At 45.4% G+C, this 15,489-nt stretch overlaps 1 protein-coding gene across 1 annotated transcript in view; it reads left to right on the top strand.

The window, feature by feature from the left end:
- Positions 1 to 933: 933 nt before the first annotated feature.
- The window catches only part of psma8 (proteasome 20S subunit alpha 8), a 31,028-nt gene continuing 16,472 nt past the window's right edge, over positions 934 to 15,489 (top strand). Inside the window, exons 1-2 of the mRNA XM_080194745.1 lie at positions 934 to 1,090; positions 6,350 to 6,476. Coding sequence (XP_080050871.1) covers positions 989 to 1,090; positions 6,350 to 6,476 — 229 coding nt within the window. The 5' untranslated portion in view covers positions 934 to 988. The remainder of the gene's footprint in view (positions 1,091 to 6,349; positions 6,477 to 15,489) is intronic.

Genomic DNA, 15,489 nt, shown 5'->3' with positions numbered 1-15,489 from the left:
CCCCCCTCTCTCTGGGTTATTGCTCCTTCCAGCCGGGGGCCTTCCCCCCCTCCCCGAAGCGAGAGCAAACCAATATTATGGGTAGATTGCAAACAGGACTGGATTAAAAAAACACACACGTGTGCAGGATTTTAAATATCAGTAAGGGGAAATCTGAAATATAAACATGTATCATCAATAAATCTATTTAAAAGTAGTCTACATATTGTTGTTCCTCGCTGGTATTAAGCAGTAACACTGGATCCTCCCTCCCTGTGGTGGAAGCCACTGGCTGCAAAAGGGAAAAGCAAGCTAGAGCGTTGGCGCATGCGCAGTGTGCTTGTGCCGGCGCCGAACTTGCGCATGCGCAGTGACTCGGTGTCTGAGTTACTGCACATGCGCAGCAGCGGCCACCCTGGGGTGTGCATGCGCAGGTGGGGGGGGGGGGAAACGTGTTGCGATTGACGGGTGCGCAGTGGAGGTGCGGTTTGAGTAGGCGAGTGGCCAGATTAGCGCGTGCGCAAGTGAGAGCAAGTGACAGCTTGGCGCATGCGCACTAGCGGGATTGAGGCATGCGCAGTGGGGGGGAAGTGGTCGTATTGTCGCAAGCGCAGTGGGGGAAAAAAGTGGCCGGATGACGCATGCGTAGTGGAGGAAGTGGCGGATTAGCGCGTGCGCAGTGGAGGAAGTGGCGGATTAGCGCGTGAGCAGTGGCGGAAGTGGCCGGTTTGGCGCGTGCGCAGTGGGGGAAGTGGCTGGATTGGCGCGTGCGCAGTGGGGAGTGGCCGGTTTGGCGCGTGCGCAGTAGGGGGTGGCCGGTTTGGCGCGTGCGCAGTGGGGGAGTGCCCGGTTTGGCGCGTGCGCAGTGGGGGAGTGGCCGGTTTGGCGCGTGCGCAGTGGGGGAGTGGCCGGTTTGGCGCGTGCGCAGTGGGGGAGTGGCCGGTTTGGCGCGTGCGCAGTGGGGCTGGTGCTCGGTCAGTGTTGGTGGCGGTGGTTCTGGGCCTGAACCATGGCGGCCAGGTATGACCGAGCCATCACTGTGTTTTCACCAGATGGACACCTGTTCCAAGTGGAGTACGCGCAGGAGGCGGTGAAGAAAGGCTCTACGGCGGTGAGTAGCGGCGGAGCGGGTCAGGAGCAGGCCTCAGGCCCCCGTGGAGCCTCTTCCAGCAGACAGGATAATCCCGGCGGCCCCTCAACCCCCAGAGACTGGACTGTCCCAGCCTTAAACATAGACACTGCCGTAGGGCTCTGTGCGAGGAGCCCAACTGTTCATATTGTATACAAATACTTTAGGAGAGGGAACTGAATGTATTATCTCCAAATTTACAGCTGATACAAAGTGAACCAATTTATTATTGTCACATGTAGTGGGGGATGCAGTGAAAAGTATTGTTTCTTGTGTGTTATACAGACAAAACATACTGTTCATAGAGAAGAAAACGAGAGGGTGCAGAATGTACTGTTACAGTCATAGCTAGGGTGTAGAGAAAGATTGAAGTGGTGGAGGCTACCTCGCTAAATATATTTAAGACGCGGGTAGATAGGTTTTTGACAGACAAGGGAATTAAGGGTTATGGGGAGAAAGCGGGAAAGTGGAACTGATCCACTTCAGATCAGCCATGATCTTATTGAATGACGGGGCAGGCTCGAAGGGCTAGATGGCCTACTCCTGCTTATGTTCTTATCAACTTAATGTGGGGTAGGTCCATTCAAAAGCCTCATGGCAGCAGGGAAGGAGCTGTTCTTGAGTCAGTTGGCACGTGACCTCAGACTTTTGTATCTTGTCCCAACTGAAGAAGGTGGAAGAGAGAATGTCCAGGGTGCGTGGGGTCCTTAATTATGCCAGCTGCTTTTCCCCGAGGCAGCGGGAAGTGTAGACAAAGTCAGTGGATGGGAGGCTGGTTTGTGTGATGGATTGGGCTACATTCTCAACCTTTTGTAGTTTCTTGCGGCCTTGAGCAGAGCAGGAGCCATACCAAGCTGTGATACAACCAGAAAGAATGTTTTTTATAGAGCATTAGTAAAAGTTGGTGTAAGTTGTATCTGGCATGCCAAATTTCTTAGTCTTTTGAGAAAGTAGATGCGTTGTTGGGTTTTCTTAACTATTGGTAATGGAGGGCACTGGGGAGAGTTACAGGACAAAGAGATCTAGGGATACATGTTCATAGCTCCTTCAAAGTGCAGTTAGAGGTAGACAGAATGGTGAAGAAAAGATTTGGCATGCTTTGTTTCATTGGTCAGAACATTGAATACATGAGCTGGGACATCTTGTTGAAGTTGCACAAGACATTGGTAACGCCACACTTGGAATACTGTGTGCAATTCTGGTCACCCTATTATAGAAAGGATATTATTAAACGAGAAAGAGTGCAGAAAAGATTTATTAGGATGCTACCGGGACTTGATGGATTGAGTTATAAGGGTAGGCTGAATAGACTAGGACTTTTTCCTCTGGACATAAGAGGCTGAGGGGTGACATTATAGAGGTCTATAAAATAATGAGGGGCATAGAGAAGGTAGATAGTCATATCTTTTCCCAAAGGTGGAGGGTGTAAAACTAGAGGGCATAGGTTTAAGGTGAGAGGGGAAAGATACAAAAGTGTCCAGAGGGGCAATTTTTTTCACAGAGGATGGTGAGTGTCTGGAACAAGCTGCCAGATGCAGCAGTAGAGGCGGATACAATTTTATTTTTATAAAATACATTTAGACAGTTACATGGGTACAATGGGTATAGCGGGATATGGGCCAAATGTAAGCAATTGGGATTAGTTTAGATTTTTAAAAAAAAGGGCAGCATGGACAAGTTGAGGCAAAGGGCCTGTTTCCATGCTATAAATCTCTGTGACTGTATATCCAGATCACCAACCTGTCCTGGTTCCCCAGGCCCACCTCAATGAGGATGAAGCGGAAGAGGTCGAGAGTTTCAAATTTTTATTTCAATCATTGATCACTGTATGGTAGCACAGTGGTTAGCACTGCTGCTTCACATCTCCAGGGGCCTGGGTTCGATTCCTGGCTTGGGTCACCATCTGTGTGGAGTTTGCACATTCTCCTCGTATCTGCGTGGATTTCCTCTGGGTGCTCCGGTTTCCTCCCACAGTCCAAAGATGTGCGGGTTAGTTTGATTGGCCATGTTAAAAATTGCCCTTAGAGTCTGGACATGTGTAGGTTAGAGGGATTAGTGGGTATAGTATGTAGGAATATTGGGGTGGGATTGTGATTGGTGCAGACTCGATGGGCCGAATGGCCTTTTTCTGCACTGTAGGTTTCTATGATTTCTTTCTATGACTTCTAGTCACGGGTGAGGTGCCTGAAGATTGGAGAGTGGCTAATGTTGTAGCTTTGTTTAAAAAACAGCTGCCGGGAAAAGCCTGGGAACTTCGGGCCATTAACTGGGTAAGTCCTGCCCTGGTTCAGTTTACCAAAATGCACCGTCTCGTATTTGTCTAAACTAAACTCCATCTGCCATTCGTCAGCCCACTGGCTCAAGTGATCAAGATCCCATTGCAGTTGGAGATAACTTTCTTCACTGTCCACTATGCCACCAATCTTGGTGTCATCTGCAAACTCACTAACCATGTCCCCTATATTCTCATCCAAATTATTAATATAAATGACAAATCACAGTGGCCCAGCACTGATCCCTGAGGCACACTGCTGGTCTCAGGCCTCCAGTTTGAAAAACAGCCCTCTACAACCACCCTCTAGAACCAATTTTGTATCCATTTGGCTACCTCACCCTGGATCCCATGAGATTTAACCTTATGCAACAACCTACCATGTAGTACCTTGTCAAAGGCCTTGCTAAAGTCCATGTAAACAACATCAACTGTGCTGCCCTCATCTACCTTCTTGGTTACTCCTCCAAAAAACTCAGTCAAATTTAAGAGACATGATTTTCCACTCAAAGCCATGCTGACTGTCCCTCATTATTCATTGCATCTCTAAATGCCTGTAGATCCTGTCGCTCAAAATACTTTCCAACAGTTTACCCATCAGATGTTTTTACAGATGTGAGGCTCACCGGCTTTTCCCTGCAGCCCTTTTTAAACAAAGGCACAACATTTGCCACCCTCCAATCTTCAAGCACCGCACCTATAACAATCAATGATTCAAATAAAAATTAGAAGCTCTCTACCCTTTCTACTTCATCCTTCATTGAGGTAGACAAGGGCATGTTCTCTATGCTTCCTGAAGTCAATGACAATTTCCTTTTTGTTTGTTGATACTGAGGGAGAGATTATCGTCGTCGCACCAGTTCACTGGATTCTCTATCTCGTTCCTGTACTCTGTCTCATCATTGTTTGAGATGTGTCCCACTACGAAGGTGTTGTGAGCTGTGAGGAGGATGCAGAGATGCTTCAGCGTGATGTGGGCAGTCTGAGTGTGTGGGCATATGCATAGCAGATGCAGTATAATGTGGATAAATGTGAGGTTATCCATTTTGATGGCAATAATAGGAAGACAGGTTATTATTTGAATGGGTGTAAATTGAAAGAGGTGGGTACTCAGCGAGACCTTGGTGTTCTTGTGCATCAGTCACTGAATGTAAGAGTGCAGGTACAGCAGGCTGTAAAGAAGGCAAAATGGTATGTTGGCCTTCATAGTGAGAGGATTTGAGTATAGGAATAGGAATGGTTTGCTGCAATTATATAGGCTGTTGGTGAGACCACAACTAGAGTATTGTGTGCAGTTTTGTTGTCTTCATCTGAGGAAGGATGTCCTTGCCATGGAGGGAGTCCAGCGAAGGTTTACCAGACTGATTCCTGGAATGGCAGGTCTGTCATATGAGGAGTGACTAAGTTGATTAGGATTGTATTCATTAGAGTTTAGAAGAGTGACAGGGTTTCTCATAGAAACATAAAATTCTAACAGGATTAGACAGGATAAATTAGAAAGAATGTCCCTGATAGTGGGGGACACCAAACTAGAGGTCATAGCTTAAGGATAAGGGAGAACCTTTGCGGACAGAGATGAGGAAAAATTTCTTCATCCAGAGGGTGGTGAATGTGTGGAATTCATCACCACAGAAAGTAGTTGAGGCCAAAGCATTGTGTGGTTTCAAGAACATTTGAACTATGAGCAGGAGTCGGCCATCTGGCCCCGCGAGCCTGTTCCACTATTCAATGAGATCATGGCTGATCTTTTTGTGGACTCAGCTCCACCTGCTCACCATAACCCTTAATTCCTTTACTGTTCAAAAATTACATCTATCTTTACCTTAAAAACATTCAATGAGGTAGCCTCAACTGCTTCACTGGACAGGGAATTCCACTGATTCACCCCTTTGTGTGAAGAAGTGCCTTCTCAACTCAGTTCTAAATCTGCCGTCCCTTATTTTGAGGCCATGCCCTCTAGTTCTAGTTTCACCTGCCAATGGAAACAACCTTCCTCCTTCTATCTTATAAGATTATGAAGGGAATATATATGTTTCTGTAAGATCCCCCTCATTCTTCTCAGTCTCTCCTCATAAGCCAACCCTCTCAAATCCAGAATCAATCTAGTGAATCTCCTCCGCACCCACTCCAGCGCCAGTATATCTTTTCTCAAGTAAGGAGACCAAAACTGTACACAGTACTCCAGGTGTGGCCTCACCAGCGCCTTATACAGCTGTAACATAACCTCACTGTTTTGGGTTCAATTATTTTTAAAAATCTTGAATTATAAAGCTGACGTCAGTAACTGTGAAGCTACCAGATTGTTCGAAAAACCCCATCTAGGTTCTTTAGGGGTGGAAATCTGCCATACCTTCCTGACCTGGCCTACATGTGACTCCTGACTCTCAGCAATTGCCCTCTGAAATGGCCTAGGAAGCAACTCAGTTATATGTCAAAGGCAAATGAGAATGAGTAAATAAAGTTGACCCACGACTTTGGTTAATTCTACCACAGGAGGAGCCTATACTGGCTCTTGGTGAAACAATCAAACTCCCGTTCTCCATCCCTTCCCCACTTTTTCTATAGCCCTGTAATTAATCCCACTTTCCCTTCTTCTCCCTAATAGCCTTGTAAATATTTTCTCTTTAGTTACTGACTTTTAAGTGTATTTATTAATCACAAGTAAGGCTTATGTTAACACTGCAATGAAGTTACTGTGAAATTCCCCTAGTCGCCACACACTGGCACCTCTTTGGGTCAATGCACCCTAACCAGCACGTCTTTCAGACTGTGGGAGGAAACCCACGCAGACACGGGGAGAACTCCACACAGACAATGACCCAAGCCGGGAATCAAACCCGGGTCCCTGGCGCTGTGAGGCTGTGGTGTAACCAGTGTGCCTTCTGGAACAAAAAAACGCTTCACAAATTTGCGCATCACTGTGTTTACTTATTTGCTTGTATTTCATGTTATAAATGATTTTTTTGAAGGTTGGGATTCGAGGTAAAGACATAGTTGTTCTCGGTGTGGAGAAAAAGTCTGTTGCAAAACTTCAGGAAGAAAGAACAGTGAGAAAAATCTGTGCACTTGATGACCATGTCTGCATGGCATTTGCAGGTATGGAAGGAGATTTCATTCTACTGTTTTTCAGTCTAAATTAACCGCCTGTGATTACTTCCCATTATTTGCATATCTGGCTAAAAATTAAAAACTGCTAATAAATACAGTTTAGCTATTTTTGGATGTGATTTTGTAAAAGCCTTCAGCTAGACTTGTTGTTGCCAGATGTTTCATACCTTCTGTCCACCGGCAAAATAACTTGCAGCTGAATCCCTGCTCAGGGCATTGTAAGCTGTGGGAAGTTTCAGCAGTACAGATTACAAGTCAACCGTGTTCCAGAGGTGTCCTGAAGACAGACATAGCCAAAAACCTCAGCTCTCACTCAGAGGCCCTGTGCAGGTTCTTCAGAGCAGGTTGTTCATCTACTGTTTTGAGAGGAAGAGGTGGGAGTTGCATCCATAATGGATGGCAAGTTGAAATCCTAGCCTATTGATGATCGTTCGGAGGAGGTGCCTAGTAGAATGAAAACAAACCAATGTGTTACCTTTGTGAACAGTGACAAAAACGGACACTGGCAACTGTACAATAAAAGCAAATTACTGGCAAATCATCAGTCAGAACATTGAATACAGGAGTTGGGACATCTTGTTAAAGTTGTACAAGACATTGGTAAGTCCACACTTGGAATACTATATGCAGTTCTGGTTATCTATTATAGAAAGGATATTACTAAACTAGAAAGAGTGCACAACAGATTTACTAGGATGCTGCTGGGACTTGATGGTTTGAGTAATAAGGAGCGCCTTGATAGACTGGGACTTTTTTTCCCTGGAGCATGGAAGGCTGAGGGGTCATCTTTTCAAGGTCTCTAAAGTAATGGGGGGCACAAATCAGCTAGAAAGTCAACATTTTTTCCCAAAGATAGGGGAGTCCAAAACTAGGTGGCATAGGTTTAAGGTAAAAGGGGAGAGATACAAAAGTGTCCAGAGGGGCAATTTTTTCACACAGAGGGTGGTGAGTGTCTGGGACAAGCTGCCAGAGGCAGTAGTGGAGGCGATACAAGTTTGTCTTTTAAAAAACATTTAGACAGTTACATGGGTAAGATAGGTATAGAGGATATGGGCCAAATAAAGGCAATTGGATTTAGCTAAGGGGTTTTAAAAAAAGGCAGCATGGACAAGTTGGGCCGAAGGACCTGTTTCCATGATGCAAACCTCTATAAGAACATAAGAAATAGGAGCAGGAGTAGGCCATCTAGCCCTTCGAGCCTGCCCTGCCATTCAGTAAGATCATGGCTGATCTGAAGTGGCTCAGTTCCACTTTCCCGCTTTCTCCCCATAACCCTTAATCCCCTCTCTTATCAAAAACCCATCAACCCACGTCTTAAAAGTATTTAGCGAGGTAGCCTCCACCACTTCAACGGGCAGAGAATTCCAGAGATTCACCACCCTTTGAGTGAAGAAGTTCTTCCTCAACTCTGTTCTAAACTGCCCCCCCCCGCCGCCGCCTTATCTTGAGGCTGTGCCCTCTAGTCCTGCTGTCCTTTTTGAGCGGGAAGAACCTCTCCACCCCTACCCTATCCATCCCTTTCATCATCTTATACGTCTCAATAAGATCCCCCCTCATCCTTCTAAACTCTTAACGAGTACAAGCCCAGTCTATTCAGCCTCTCTTCAAAGCTCAACCCCCTCAACTCCGGTATCAGCCTAGTAAACCTCCTCTGCACTCCCTCCAAGGCCAAAATATCCTTGCGCAAGTGCGGCGACCAAAACTGCACACAGTACTCCAGCTGCGGCCTCACCAGTGCCCTGTACAGTTGCAGCAAGACCTCCCTACTTTTATATTCAATCCCCCTTGTTATGAAGGCCGGCATCCCATTTGCCTTCCTGACCACCTGCTGCACCTGTAGGCTGGGTTTTTGCGACTCATGCACAAGGACCCCCAGGTCCTTCTGCACTGTAGCATGCTACAGCTTTTTGCCCTGTAAGTAGTAGTCCTTCCTACTATTATTCCTACCATTATTCCTACCAAAGTGGATAACCTCACACTTGCCAACATTGTATTCCATCTGCCAGGTCCTCGCCCACTCTCTCAGCCTATCTAGATCCCTCTGCAGACTTTCTACACCCTCAGCACAATTTGCTGTTCCACTTATCTTTGTGTCATCGGCAAATTTTGACACCTTACACTCGGCTCCCTCCTCCAGATCATCTATATAAATGGTAAGTAGCTGAGGCCCCAGCACCGATCCCTGGGGCACTCCACTAGTCACCAACCGCCAATCCGAATAGCACCCATTGACACCCACTCTCTGCCTCCTATTTGATAGCCAATCCCCTATCCACGCTAACACCTTACCCCCAACTCCATGCCCCCTAACCTCCTGTAACAACCTTTTGTGCGGCACCTTATCAAACGCCTTCTGAAAATCGAGAAACACCACATCCACTGGCTCTCCTCTATCCACCACACTGGACACATCCTCATAGAATTCCAATAAATTCATCAGACGCGACTTCCCCTTAACAAATCCGTGCTGCGTCTGCTCTGTCAAGCAATATGATGACTGCGGATGCTGGAATCTGAAACAAAAACTGAAAATGTTGGAAAATCTCAGCAAGTCTGACAGCATCTGTGGAGAGAGAATAGAGGTGATGTTTTGAGTCCAGATAGACTCTCAGTATTGGCTCTATTCTCTCTCCTCAAATGCTGTCAAGTCTGCTGAGGTTTTCCAGCATTTTTGTTTTTGTTTCATTGATAATTGTTGACCTATTAGTATAATTTTAATTCCATGTAAAATAATGGAATCAGCATCAGCAATAACTTCGAAGGTAAATGTCTGTGGCAGAATGACATGCTTCCACAACACTTCTGCTTTCACCCTCGTGGCAGAGATTACGGGAGAGAGGTTTGTCGAAGTAAGCTTAATCAGTTACAGTGACTCGTGCCTACTTGTAACTGCTTTGACTTGGAGACGTAGGGAGTGAATATTGAGTTCAGTGCAGGAACACTAACGAAGTGAGCTACTCTGACCTGGAGGCATAGAACCTCATGAGTATTGTTGCAGCTGCACCCTTCCAGGTGAGTGCTGAGTGTTATGGTTCAGGTCAGAAACTCAAGTGTTTTATGGAGCCCACCAGGATCATAAGTTTTGCATCTTGAATTTGGCTAGGATAAGCGTGAAATGTTTCACTTCAGGTATAATTCACTAGGGAGCTTTTATCAAACAAAGTTTATTTAAGAATGTAGATAGTAGGCATTAAAGAAAATTAGCAAGCACTTTTATCAATTGCAAACAACAATCAGAACAACCACTATACTGTATAACCCTTAACAAATATATCTAATGTGTTCACAATCAACTCAATCTTGTAAACAAAAGACACTTTTCACAGGTTTATCGCAGCAAAGACTAATGCTCATGTGATACTGGACTTGAGATCTTTGGATGGAGTCTGCAGTTCTCTGGATAGACTCAGGGTATTTTCCAGACAAACCAAGTAATCTGGATAAACTCAGAACAGTTTGAAGTCAGAAAAGCTTCCCAAGACTCTAGGCAGGCCCCTACCACCCCCACCCCCTCATTGCTTCAGAAAGGCAAGACCTTGCTTTCAGATGACCAGCAGAATTTCTAAAACCAGGGCGAGAGAGACTCCCTTTCAGCTTGATGGCCTTTCTAAAACTCAAACTGCGGCTCCCAACTGAAAAGGAAAAAAAACATCACCTGACCTGCCAACCAGTTTTCTTCCCCCTAAAAATGCAGTAAAAAGTAAACAAAATCCTGTTTAAGCAGCAATAAAAAGACTCGTAGACAGCCTGGCAACAACGAAAAAAACAAGCTGAGTATCTGAGCTGAGAAACACCGAAGCTCAGAGCTGCGGAGATCACGGTATTAAAAAAAACTTTCATAAAGGTACACTGATGTCACATGAGTGCTCCATAGGTTGAACCTTATAGATGGTGGGGGTGCTTTAAGCTGTTGAGAAGTGAACCATTTGTCTCCAAACATGCGTCCTCTGTCCACTCAAATCCATTACAAGCCGACTGACTCTCTTCATACCCCACGTCCTGTAAAGACTCCATCCCATTCTCTCAGTTCCTTTGCCTCTGCTATTGTGATGCTACTTTCCAAATTAGCGCTGTCCGATGTGTCTTCCTTCATCCTCAATCATGATTTTCCATCCACTGTTGTTGACAGGGCTGTCAACTGCATCCAACCCATTCCCTGGGCCATTGCACTCACCCCTTCTCCCTCCCAGAACCAAGAAAGGATTCCCCTTGTCCTCACTTTTCACCCCACCAGTCTCCGCATTCATAGGATCATCCTCCGCCATTTCACAACTCCAGCATGATGCCACCACTCAACACATCTTCCCCTACCTCCCCTGTTAGCCTTCCGCAGGAACCGCTCTCTCTGGGACACCCTGGACCACTCCTCCATACACCCGACACCTTCCCCCTGTCCCTGGCATCTTCCCATGCGATCATAGAAGGTGCAACGCCCACCCGTTTACCTCGTCCCTGCTCACCATCCCAGGTCCGAAACACCCCTTTCAGATGAAGCAGCCCTTCCCGTGCACCTCCTTCAGTCTGGTCTGTTGCATTCGCTGCACCTAATGTGGTCTGGTCTATGTCGGAGAGACCAAACGCAGACAGGTTTGCTCAACACCTTCGGTCTGTCCGCAAGCAGGATCCAGATCTTCCTAGTGCTTGTTACTTCATCACACCACCCTGCTGTCCTGTCCACATGTCTGTCCTTGGCCTTTTGCAATGTTCTAGTGAACCCTAACCCTAACCCAAACTGGAGGAACAGCACCTCATCAGATTGGGCACTTTATAGCCTTCTGGACTGAACATTGAGTTCCACAACTCCAGAGGATGAACTCTCCCCTCCACCTTCACCCCATTTCCATTTTTTTAAATTTAATTTTGTCTCATCACCTTCCTTCTCACTTCCAGTTCCCACTTCTCCATTCCAGCCCTCCTTTTTGTCCCCCACCTCCCCCCAGTACCTTAACCATCTGTACCTCTATTCTGCCATTCATACATTCTGATCACTTTATGGACAATTAACACCTTTCTCAGTGTTCTGTATCCTCATTTACATTCCCTTTGTCCCATTCCATGTACCATCCCCCCACCACCACCCCTCCCCTGACTCCACTCCACTCCCATAGGGTAAATCTCTGCAGGTTTACTTTGCTGTCACCTCTAACAAAGGATCATCCAGACGCAAAATATTGGCTCTATTCTCTCTCCACAGATGCTGTCAGACCTGCTAAGATTTTTCAGCATTTTCTGTTTTTGTACCCAACTTCTATTTTATTCTGTTTTATCACCATCATGCTTGTAGTTATGGTATCGATATGGCTGGACTGGTTAGGCTTTTGGTCAGTAGTAACCCTGAAGGTCTTTTTGTGGGGAGATCGATGAAGCTGAGATGACTGGACCTTCTTCCTTAAGACTATAATAATTTAAGTCCGTACATTGAGCTGGCAACAAATCTGTAGGCCTAAACGTTGCTGGTGCTGTGCTTTATTCCCTTCTGTAGTTTTCCCGAGATGGTTTTAGTGGGCCTCCTTCATGAACTGCGTTCTTGTTCTTTGTGGCAGTTTATTACAACCGAGTGGCTCGCTGGGCCACAACAGAGGACAGTAATGACCACAGTGTGAGACTGGAATCGCATATAAATCAATTTGGGTAAGTTGTGCAGGCTTCCTTCCCTAAAGGAATTCTGTCAATCAGTTGGATATTAATGCCAATCTGACAGCTTCAGGCTCCTTTTTACTGGTGGCAGTTCTTGGTTTCCAGATTCTTCTTAACACCGAAATCAAATTCTCAAAGTGCAATCTGAAATTGGGCTCTCTGAGTGATTAGTCCGGCTTTCTGGGTTACCAGTCCAGCAACTTGCATTTATATAGCAGCCTTAATTTACTGTTGTACCAGCTAGCTGCTTCACTATTGCGTAATTTGTAAATGCAGCTGCAATACACTCTGCAGTTATCTGTGGACATCCTCAATTCTGACCTTTTGATGGTGGGGAGGTCCATTGACAGAGCAAATGGAAGATAATTAGGCCAAAGACACACTCATGAGGAATTGCTGCAGTGGTGCCCTAGTCAACCCTTTGTCTTTGAGAAAGGATAAGCTGGACTGTGTAACCCACTCCTGCTGCTGTTTCTGTTCCTGCTTTCAGTGAACATTGCTTTGGTATTCAAGATCAAAAATCGCCATCGTTGTAAAATTTGTTAGATCACAAGAGCCTTGGGTCCTACATAAGCAATAGGAGGTGGGGTAAACCAGGTAACCTGAAAGAGTTAATAATCACACAAGTTTAAAATGACATAAACTGCAAGATGAACCTTTAATTTAGTGATCTGGATGATAATATAGGAGGCATGGTTAGTAAGTTTGCAGATGACACCAAAATTGGTAGCATAGTGGACAATGAAGAAGGTTATCTAAGATTGCAATGAGAGCTTGATCCATTGGGCCAGTGGGTTGACGAATGGCAGATAAATGTGAGATGATGCATTTTGGTAGATTGAATCAGGGCAGAACTTAGGTAATGGTAGGGCATTGGGGGGAATTATAAAACAAAGAGATCTATTGGTGCAGGTGCATAACTTCTTGAAAGTGGAGTCAGAGGTGGATAGAGTGGTGAAGAAGGCATTTGGTGTGCTTGGTTTCATTGGTCAGAACATTGAATACAGGAGTTGGCATGTCTTGTTGAAGCTGTATGAGACATTGGTATGTCCACACTTGGAATACTGTGTATTCAGTATACTCTATTATAGGAAGGATATTATTAAACTGGAAAGAGTGCAGAAAAGATTTACTCGGTTGCTACTGGGACTTGATGATTTGAGTTATAAGGAGAGACTGGATAGGTTGGCACTTCTTCCTTGGAGCATAGGAGGCTTAGGGAGTGATCTTTTCGAGGTCTATAAAGTAATGAGGGGCATTGATCAGTTAGATAGTCAATACTTTTTCCCAAAGGTAGGGGAGTCTGACACTAGAGGGCATAAGTTTAAGGTGAGAGGGGAGAGGTACAAAAGTATCCAGAGGGGCAATTTTTTCACACACAGGGTGGTGAGTGTCTGGAACAAGCTGCCAGAAGTAGTAGTAGAGGCAGGTGCAATTTTGTCTTTTAAAAAGCGTTTAGACAGTTGCACAGTTAAGATGAGTCTAGAGGGATATGGGCCAAATTCGGATAATTGGGACAAACTGAGGGGTATCAAAAAAGGGGTGGCATGGACAAGTTGAGCCGAAGAGCCTTTTACCACAAATGTCTTGAATGTCACAAATGTCTTGATTAAAGTATACCCAGATAAGAATCAGGGACTATTTAATTGAACTGTGTACAGCTGCAAGTCATGTTTGTCCATTAGAACAAGGAACAATAGAAAGGGAAGTTGATATCCTATTGGTCAGAGATATAGCTATCATTTCTTAATGATATAGCATGTACAAGTTGTAATTAGAGATTATATCCTTATGTATGCATGATGTAACCTTAATCAATAATTGTGAGTAGATAGAGATAACTCCTATACTTTTATTGGTTTCTGTTAATTACTTGTAATAGAATTTGAAACTATAATTGCTTGTGTATTTCTGAATGACTTAGTTAGAGTCCTGTAGCAGTTGCAGTTTGTCAATAAATCATTTAAAAGCACTCTACGATTTTGTCTGACTGCTTGAGGGGAATGATAGTTTTAAATACAACAAGAAAACCGTTATGACAGCCTGAAACCTAACCCCTTGAGTCTGTTTCACCACCCCACTCCCCATATCTCATTATTCCCTGAAAGAAGAGACATGTCTATCTCAGCCCTGAGTGTCATCTGGCTGAATATTGGCAATTCCCTTAGGAAGAGAATTCCAAAGATTCACAACAGTGAAAAATCTACGGTTCAAGTCAAGTTTACTGTGTACGTTTGGAGATCAGTTTTCAGGTGTCGAATGCTCCATTATTACCTGAGGAAAAGAGGCAGACAGCAGTTGAAACTGGGCGGGACTCACAACCACCCTCATGTAATTTTCAGGCAATCCTGGAGATGAAGGAAGAGCCTGCTTGCTTGAAACAGGCAGGAGGCAGCTGGGGTTTGTCCCACACAAGTTAAAGGACCCCTGTTGCAATGTTTTTCCAAATCTAAAAATGTCTTCATGCGATATGGGCATCGCTGGCTTGGCCAGCATTTGTTGTTCATGCCCAGTTACCTTTGAGAATCATAGAGCCCCTGTGATGCAGAAGGTGGTGATGAGCTGCCTTCATCCACTGCAGTCATGTGGTGTAGGTGCATCTACAGTGCTCTTAGGGAAGGATTTTAACCCAGAGACCGTGAAAAGTTTAAAGCTGCTTATTGATCACAAATGAGACATTAACACTGTAATGAAGTTACTGTGAAATTCCCCTAGTCGCCACACTCTGGTGCCTGCTCGGGTCAATGCACCTAACCAGCAGGTCTTTCAGACTGAGAGAGGAAGCCAGAGCTCCCAGAGGAAACCCACTCAGACGTGGGGAGAACATGCAAACTCCACACAGACAGTGACCTGAGCAGAGAATTGAACCCAGGTCTCCGGCGCTGTGAGGCAGCAGTGCTAACCACTGTGCCAGCATGCTGCCCATGAAGGAACAGCTGATATATTTCCAACTCAGGATGGTGAATGGTTTGGAGGGGAACCTACAGGTGGTGCATCTGCTGCTCTTGTCCTTCACTGTGGTAGAGCTTGTTGGTTTGGAAAGTGCTGTCAAAGGAGGCTTGATGAGTACAAATGGGTAGATTCTGCTCCAAGTGCATTCTTCCTGTTTAAAGATGAGAGTTCAGCTTCCTACCCTGTGATCCTTTCAACTGATAAGTGACTGAGGAAACAACATGAGAAATAGGAGAAAAACAAAGTCCCTGAAGCCTGCTCCACCATCCCACGTGGTCAGGACTAATGTGCACTCCACCCCACTCTACGCAGCTTGTAAACGGAAGTTGCTGTTTGATTAGTAACACAAAGGTCAGAAAGCTCCATCAGTTTGGGAACAACAACAAACAGCAAAGCACAGAAACAGGCCCTT

This window comes from Carcharhinus amblyrhynchos, chromosome 8 (genome assembly GCF_965287045.1).
Source record: "Carcharhinus amblyrhynchos chromosome 8, sCarAmb.v2.hapA, whole genome shotgun sequence".
In the NCBI taxonomy this organism is placed as follows: domain Eukaryota; kingdom Metazoa; phylum Chordata; class Chondrichthyes; order Carcharhiniformes; family Carcharhinidae; genus Carcharhinus; species Carcharhinus amblyrhynchos.
This window is presented reverse-complemented; position numbering and strand designations above follow the sequence as displayed.